General features: G+C 32.4%; 1 protein-coding gene across 1 annotated transcript; it reads left to right on the forward strand.

Moving 5' to 3' along the window:
- Positions 1-2,480: 2,480 nt before the first annotated feature.
- On the forward strand, positions 2,481-8,216 carry LOC109788256 (LRR/ubiquitin-like domain protein). The gene is made up of 10 exons (XM_020346940.3): positions 2,481-2,762; positions 2,845-2,939; positions 3,670-3,822; positions 5,264-5,374; positions 5,482-5,582; positions 5,973-6,110; positions 6,711-6,759; positions 6,933-6,998; positions 7,682-7,801; positions 7,901-8,216. The coding sequence occupies exons 1-10, from the start codon at positions 2,591-2,593 to the stop codon at positions 8,009-8,011; spliced, it is 1,116 nt and encodes a 371-aa protein (XP_020202529.1). The 5' UTR covers positions 2,481-2,590; the 3' UTR covers positions 8,012-8,216.
- Positions 8,217-9,234: the final 1,018 nt, after the last annotated feature.

Genomic DNA, 9,234 nt, shown 5'->3' on the forward strand with positions numbered 1-9,234 from the left:
ACTCAGGGCTCTTCCTTTCAGCGACGTGGGGAATATTCAGCACAAAGCCGAGTCGTCTTGGGTGGAGAGTGTTGCCTGTGTCAAGTAGACGTTCAGGTGTTCATCGGGATCGGTAGATCCGTCGTACTTCTCGATTGGAAGACTCTTCCAATGATCCAACAGGGTCGCTTCCATTATCCTTCGTGAGAAGGGGTGTCTTAGGGAGTGGACGTTGGTGTCGGCTTTGTTACCTATCAAAGAGGTAATTAGTGTTCGGGTCACTTGGTCAGTTGGGGCGTGGTATGCCGACTCCTCTTGGAGAGTGGGAGTTGACGGCACGTAAGTTTGGTTCAGGCCCCGGAGTTCGGCATTTTGCCGACGCAACTCGGCCAGTTCTCGGGCATCGGCTCCTCTTTGTCTTCGAATGGCCGCCATTTCCTCGCGCAATGCGCGCAAATCTTCTTGGAGGTCGGGCTGAGCTCAGTCAGTATTCGGTTGGACCTCTTGTACCACATGTTCTGGTTGCATCTGAGGCATTCCGTACGGATAACGTTCTTGGTTGTTCATGGCGGGATTGTTCTCGGGGTTAGGGATCGGTTGTGTTGTCGTTGATTGTCCTTTGCGCGTTACTACCATGCCTTGGTCTCAGTCGTAGAGTTTAAAGGGGCTGAAAATGTCTCTTTAGCCCCACGGTGGGCGCCAAATGTTCCTGTGTTAGGATACACACTCCAATTATCCTTGTTGTAGCGGGTCGGGTCCGGGGTCTAGGTCTTCTCGTCCTTCTCCGAGTAGTCCGAAGTGAGGGGGGGTGCCTACAAAGACACTCCAACGCTCAAGTAAGTGCTCGGCGTATTAAATGCGGTAGTTGAAAAGTTAGTTACATACCTCGTTGGGGTCCTATTTATAGTGGTTCTTATTGGGCCGCGATTAGGAATTGGGCCCCGGAAAATTAGGGAGCTAATCTGATGCATTATGTTAATTAAGCTCTCCGTAATCATCCTGGCGGAGGCGCTGAGCTTGGCCGACCACACCAACGCGTTTTATTCACTTTAAGAGTGGTCGGTGGGCTCGAGTATTCGGTCTAAGCGTTCACGGGTTCGGGTATTCGATTTAAACGTTCACGGGTTCGGGTATTCGGCCTAATCGGCCACTATACGGTATAGACCCATTCAAAAAAAGCTTATATTTGCATTTTTTTTATTGTTACCGATGGACCATGTATGTTTTTTTTTCAACCCTACTGCAAGTAGATTGATTTCCATCCTTGATGGGAATAATAACTTCACTTTTATTTTTTATTTTTATAATAATATTATAAAAATAATCATAATAAAAATTAAACTTAAATCATGGTACTTCTATACATTAAGATTAAATTATTTTAGAAGAAATTTTAACTATATATTAAATATAATAATTTTGTTGTTAAATATTTTAATATTACCAAATTTTAGATAAACTAAAGAATATTATATTACTTATATTTAAATAAAATATATATTAAAATAAATTTATTTAATAAAAAATATTGACTTGAAAAATTAAAATTTTGCCTATTAAATTATTAAATTTAATGTTTTATACTTATCATATACGAAAATAAATATAAACATAATTTTTAAATTATATTTTTAGCCATTTATTTTATCTTTTAAGATTCATTTTATTTTTTTAAATAATTATTTTGATTATTTACTTTTAAATTTTGCAACAATGGTCTTTAACAAAAAATTCAATTTTAGAAAAAAATTATGAATTATCATTTAATCATTAGTTAACATTATGAATGATATTTTTTATTTTGAGAATAATTTTGATTTCTCTTAAATATGTTTTATTTTAAGTATATGTAAAATGAGTGAGTTCTGATTTTAGTTCATATAATTTTTTTTTATTAGTTTTCATCCTTCTAAAATTTGTAAATATTATTTTTTATTTTTATAAAATATTTTTTATCTATAAAATAAGTAAATTTTGACTTCAATCTTTATAAAAATATTTTTTTATTTTTATCTTTTAAAATCTAAAATCATTATTTTTGTCTCTAATAATAATTTTAAGATATATAAAAAATATTTATTTTAAGAATATATAATTTTTTTAAAAGATATTACACATTAATATATTATCTATAACAGTTGTACATAATACTTGAGATGACCGCTAACATTTTTAATGAATAAACAAGTAGTTATAAATTATTAATAATAAAAAAAAACTAAAAATACAAACTTTAGAGGGAAGAAAAAGACAAATTTTATGAAATCAAAATCAAAACTAATTTATTTTAAATAAACTAAAAACATATATAAGTTTTTAGATTTTATTCTTTTACCAATTTGAGCTGTAAGAATTATTTTGTTGTGTTCACATAAAATATTTAAAATTAACTCAAATTTAAAAAAAAACTAAAATAATATTCTTTAATTTTGAAATATTAAAGACAATAAATAAATAAATATTGAAAATATTATAAATGAACAAGAAGTATAATAAGTGCAACTCCGAGTTGAGAATCTGTTGTAATTTGAATCCATCGAAGTCCAAGAAGATTCAAGAGTGAATAGTGCTGTGCGTTTTGCTGGTACATGATCTTCTTCCTCACTGTGAGATGGAAGCCAATTCGAGTGACAGTGGCACCAATACCATAACCATAAACGTCAAGTTCAATGGCGTCTCCATACCCATTTCAATCTCACCCGACTCCACCATTAAAGACCTCAAGACCCTTCTTCTACCTTCCACCAATGTCCTCCCTCGTGGCCAGAAACTCATCTTCAAAGGTTCAACCTTTTTCCCTTCCTCTTTCTCATTCAACAACCGCAAGAAACCCCTTTTCTTCATTCGTGTCTAATCATCTTGCAGGAAGGATTTTGGAGGACCCCATCACTTTGTCTGCATCCAACTTGACTAATGGCTCCAAACTCATGCTTGTGGCTTCCCAAGGCTTACACCAAGGGGTATTGTATATCAATATATTCACCTCAATCTTTACAGAGATAGTGTTGTTCAATAAAATTTATTTCTTTTCTTTAAAGAATTTAGAATTTAGATTCTGTCTGAGAGTATAAAGATTAGGGTAGTATGCACAAGGTGGTAGAGTATAAAGATTGGGAAATATGCACAAGGTGGTAAATTTGAATCTTGTTACTGTAATTGTAATTCATACCGGTTAAAAAAAACGATTTTTTATTACATTGTCGTCCAATTATAGATTGTTATTTGTCAATAAGATTGATGACTTTTATAACGACTGTTTTAGGTGTCATATATAGGATGATTTATGACTGGTTTACGGTGTTAAAAATCTTTACACTGGCTATGCATTAAAATTAAACTCAAAATTTTAAGCAAAAATAAATTCAACTTTGGTATAGCATGAAGAGTTATTAACTATGCTGTAAGATTTCATTATTAAGCTAAATTGTGGCTTTATGGGTATGGGGTAAACAGACGGAAAATGCTAACAAAATGCCTTACCAAGCTTGTTATGAACGTACTAGATGGATCCTTTCGTGTGGGAGATGAATGGGGCTAGCTAGAATGGGTGTATCTGACAAGTTTGATGAGGTTTATCGAGCTTATTGTTGAAAGTAAAAATTATGTTTGTAGATGTGGCCCTGTAGAGTTTGCTTTTGTTTCTATGGCAATCAGAAAAATACAGGTTGAGGATTTCAAATTTCTGTGTAGGATGGTCCTGTCTTGAAGAAAGCTCAGGTTGTTCCAAGATCAAGGGATAGCCACTCAGGTTCTAGCAATGACTGGAAGAAAATTCCTGTTAAGAACAGGTTGGAGCGGTGGAAAGCAACAGGAGTTGTAGCATTGTCTGAATGCAATTTGGAGGTAAAAAAAAAAACGAAAGAAAAAAAGCTCATGGTTTTGTCTTATATTCAACTAGACCCTTTGCTTCTGGTGTCAATGGAAATTGAGAAATAAGGAACACACTAAATTTTACTTAATGGCATGCTTTTGAAGATTTTTCCTATTCAGATACTATTATGCAATTGCAAACAAAATGGTATGAAATTATCTTCTCTCTTTTTTATTTTATTTTTTATTTTATCTTTCTTTTATATGCCATATATACGTATGGAATGTCTTAAGCAGTTTACATGTTAGGGACATGTTTACTTCAAAATATAGCATGATTGGAGCTGGGCTATAACTTCATTTACAAAACAATCTACCAAAGTATTATAATTCATAGTAGAATTTTATTTTACCGTTATGATAAAGTTTTAGGAGGAAGGGAAGTTTTCATTCCAAGGTTAAGACATGTCACAAGCCGCACGAGTTTACAACGATACTTACATAAAAGTGAACCCAAGACTTTTGCATCATTACTGTGTTTGATCCTGCCAAATTAGCTAACTACCATTTGCTAATTCTTCTAGTTTGATTATGTATTTGTTGCTGCTGTACAAGATGGATCACCGATTATTTTGGTTGAAATTAAGATGTTCTGTTTGTCTTTTTATCCCTCTAATTGTTTGTCGTCCAGACCAGAAGAACCTCATCCAGTTATGGTCATATGTTATATCTCTTCTGTGCATTATTTAACTATAGAATATCTTGCTGGTCAGCCATACATGATTTGATGGCTATACCACGAACTCTATAGGAAAAAGGAATACCATACCTTTCTTTACTGAAGACAATTTGGAAGGATAAATCATTCATGTTCATATCTGATGTGATTTGACACTCAATCTTCCATCAGATTTCTACTGAGCTCAATATGCTTTATAAGCAAATAATAGTAGTTCCAAGTATTACTCTACTTAGTCATTTTGGATTAGGCGAAGGGCTAGAAAGCATCGTAGAACTTGCTGGAAGCTACATTTGTGACTTTGCATGTCATACATAATATATTGTTATCAACTGTTTAATACCCGTGTTCTGGTGGAAGGATATGTTCTGGCATCACTGTTCACTTTAGTCTTGTAAACAGTAAAGTCTATCTTAATTCTAAGCAACATAGAGTGAGCCAACAAGAACATGTGGAAGGATATGTTGTGACTTTTCAAGTTCTAGGCTGTAAATAGAGCCGTTACTGAAAAGCCAATAAGAATATTGTATTGTTGTCTAGTCCTTTAGAGATAACCATGAGAAATTGCTCTGTAGCTTGGTGAACCTAGAAATGAGAGGAATTTTTAAAACAGCCAATAAGGAAAAGGAAAACCCAGGAAAATAAAATCAATTTTCTTTTTTAAGGATATTTAATTGCTTGTCGATTATTTTATGAAATTTCTTCTCATTTTTCCTAGAATTTCAATTTAAATAGGCCATACCTGATGAAGTGTGGGTTTGTGGGTCTTCTGCAAGAGTTCTAGATTTCAACCACAATTCCATTAAAAATGTCCCTGTTGAAATTGCAGGTCTTACTGGTCTAGAGGTAAGCTGAACTTCTCTCTCTCTTTATAGCTTTAGTTTCTGCTGCATTCAGATATTTTTGTTGGTAGCAATATTTAACACTGCTTGCTATTTTCAAAAACACTGCAGAAACTATTCATTAATGCAAATGAGATAGTGGATGAATCAATTAGGTGGGAAGGACTTACAACTCTGAAGTACCTAACTGTATTATCATTGAACAATAACAAGTGAGTAGATGTTATCATTTACAATTTCAATGTGATATATAAGTATTGCATGAACGATGATTTGTGTTTGTGCATCCAAACCATCGTGAATTTCTGTAGCTGGTCCCCTGCCCAAAGAAAATGGGGTGGAGTAATTATATTTGTTTTCATGTTTCTAGCATATTGCTTTGGAGTTAAATGTAAAATGCTAGAGGGTGTCTTAAACTAACGTAAACGTTACTTCAGCTATTTTGGTTTAATGTTATTTCTGTTCATTTTGTTAAATTCTTTGCATAGTTGGAAGAAAAAATTCAATTCTTTTTACCTTTGGCTGCTATATCTTTATGTTTCAAGCTGATCAAGAATTCTGTCCCTTAATGTAATCTTGCTTATTTAACATGAATTATGCAGTTTAACTACTTTTCCACCAGCACTCGGATCTCTTACCTCTTTAAGGGAGCTGCATGTTTCCAATAATAAATTGGGTGGCCTTCCAAATGAAATAGGGCAGCTGACACAATTAGAAGTTTTGCGAGCTAACAATAATAGGTATTATTTAAACTTCTGCATTTGATTAAGTATGGATAGTTTTTCATAGCTCATGCTGTTTAATCATTGTCTGACACTTTACTTGTTTACTTTGTCCATCTAATTGATTTATATGTGCTTGTTTACATGTTGCAATTTTAAGAATGAATAAATATAAATTCTTATTGGAGTTATATTTTGGATGTATGGATTTTAGTTATATAGTAACCATAAAATACTCAACCACACCCTCTCCTCTTCTGTCAAGCCTCCTCCTCAAACCCCTAAATAAGTAGTAAATATTAATGATTTGAATGATAAAATCCCAACCTTTTTTTCTTTGCCAAAAAAATAAAATAAAATTGTAAGTGTCAGATTCAAATCTTTCTTGAGCCAGTTGAAGAATCTGGCATAAGCCGCCCTTATCCATCCCTTTCATCAAGTTTTAATCCAAAAGACTACGAGACAATGCTCATCCGTTTACTTAGCTGAATGAACCAGTTTATGCAAAATTTCCCTAATTCTTGCAGTAAATTCTATTATAAAAATAACTATTTACAAAGTACTTATTGATGTTGGGTAAAAAATTGTTATTTTGATAGACATGTCTCTTTTTCTCAGGATAAGTATCATCAGTGAATCTATTGGGAACTGCCATTCTCTTGTTGAGGTACAGCTGTTGTTGGTCTTCTGTCCTCTTTCTCATTTTTGTATTCCTTTTTTTTTAAAAAGGGACTACCTAACTGATACAGCTGTAACAAATTAAAAGATCACTGAAAATTATCATTTTTCTTAGATGATGTATTTTGTCGTTATACTTATCCAAGTTTTCTTGTGGCACAGGTCGATTTCTCATCAAATTTTCTGTCAGAGTTGCCTGAGACATTTAGTGGTTTGAGCAACTTGAAGGTAGCCTTTTTCACCCATTTTACTTAACGAGAAAAGAAAATTCAAGGTGGATTTGTTTCCCACCCACATGTGGTTTATTAACTATTCAGTATGTTATCTTTAAATAGTTTTGAAATTTGAGAACTGTAATTATATTCAGTTGCAGTTTCATTTTTGTAACCTAATACATGTTGATTGCTTCACATTGATGCATTGAATGAAGCTTTTAATCTTATGTTTGTAAAAAACAATATTAGGATCCAATGGCATTGTATAAAATCCTACATTGAGAGTATGAGATTCTAGTGTGGGGATTAAAATATCTTGGACCGTCCAACTACAATAGCTAGCTTTTGTGATGTGATGATTCTCCGAAGATTCTTATCAAGTTCCTTCTATGATGTTAGTGTAATAAGTTTAAATCTATATGGTAAAGAATAAGAAAGGAAACATGCTTAAATTTGACTTAATTTTGAGAGTAACTAGGAATTTACACACACGATAAGGATTAGTGGGATGTGAGATAAAGTACAGAGTTAGCACTCACCATTTTCCCGATAGAAAGAAGGAAGGTGTTGTAATTAACTGTACCTAATTAATATATCTATCATCTCTTCTTTGTTACTTATGTCTCTCTAAAAATGAATCTGGTACCTGTATTAACTTTTCCTACTTTGTACTCCACCGTTGTGTAAACTATGCAGGCTTTGTATCTTACTAACAATGCCATGAAATCTCTTCCATCCAAACTTTTCAAGAATTGTCTTCAACTCTCCACACTGGATCTCCATGATACCGAAATAACAATTGATCTCCTTCGCCAGGTGTGCACTTACATTTTTGTATTATATTTCCAAATTCCAATCACAAATAACTATTCCATTTCAACAAAAGGCTAATCAAACTGCATGGCTTTCTTACAGTTTGAAGGGTGGGACAATTTTGATGAGCGCCGGCGATCAAAGCATCAGAAACAAATTGATTTCCGGGTTGGAGTTTCTAGAGACTTTGATGAAGGTGCTGATAAAAGCTAACAGAAATGATTTGTCTTAATGAAGTTCATGTCCAAACATAAAAGATTGAAAGTTGGTTATCTTGCCTCTTGTTGCAAAATCAAATAGGAAGTTTGTAATAGGATTTTTTTACCGAGTTTTCCTATTAGTGAGTGTTAATAAATTCTAAGGTAATCTCAAATTTCTTTTGAAAATAAACAAAGCTATAACAAGTGTTATTGATTCATCTAATGGATGTGTTGGCAACAAATTTAGTTAAGAAAAGTTTCGTGTCCCAAGTTAAAAGAATTTTAAAATTTTATAAATAAAAAGTTTGATAAATTTTGAATTAACAAGAAACTTGAATAAAAACAAGAATTTGAGTAAGCAAAATTACATTCTATGAAGGCTCAATTACGCGATCCCCATACTAAATTTACACAACTTTTAAAAAAAATAATTAAAAAACTTAAAAAGATTAAATGATACACTCTAAATTGAAAGAAAATAAAAAACTAAATACAATTAGACCAAATTCCTTTTTACGAGACATACGTACTATGAAGGTTCAATTGCGCGATTCCCATACTAATTTTGTCGTTTGTTTAGATTGTTTAGATAATCTTTTTTGGAAGATTAAGTGTACGTTCATTTTGGGTTAGATGGGAGAACTTTCATAAGAATTGTACTATATAAGTTAACTTTAATTAATAATAGAAGTTTATCTTATTTTATTTTCTTATTTTTTCTATCCAAACTTAACCTCACTGACGCGTGAATCTTGGGGCACACCCTAAATTTAAAGCTATTTTTTTTTCCAAATTTTTTCTCCTATTTTCTTAATAAAACTACAACTCCTTGACAAACTTGATAACTGATAATGGATTCTTCTACATGCAATTATGCATATTCCATGACAGAAAATTTAAAATAATCAAATTATTTCTTGAAGAGTCGGTATCTGTTGTAATTATATCAATTATGTTATTTCCTTCAGGATGGAAATTATGTTTTAAAGTTTTTATATGAATGTTTAAGAACCAATTCAAATCATTTTAAGAGTTTGTTTAGATACAAGTTTAGAAGTGTTATTTAGAACTTATCTACTAAAAATTAAAGAAAACGACAGTTTATTTTCTTTAAGCAAATCTTATACCACTCCTAATTCAAAGGAGTGTTTGTATAGATATAAAAATAAGGAAATGATAATAATATATATGTGGAAACAACATTAAGAGAGTTTATGAGAATTATATGGAAACAAC

The sequence above is a fragment of the Cajanus cajan genome, chromosome 3, assembly GCF_000230855.2.
Source record: "Cajanus cajan strain Asha chromosome 3, NIPB_CcT2T_4, whole genome shotgun sequence".
NCBI lineage: Eukaryota > Viridiplantae > Streptophyta > Magnoliopsida > Fabales > Fabaceae > Cajanus > Cajanus cajan.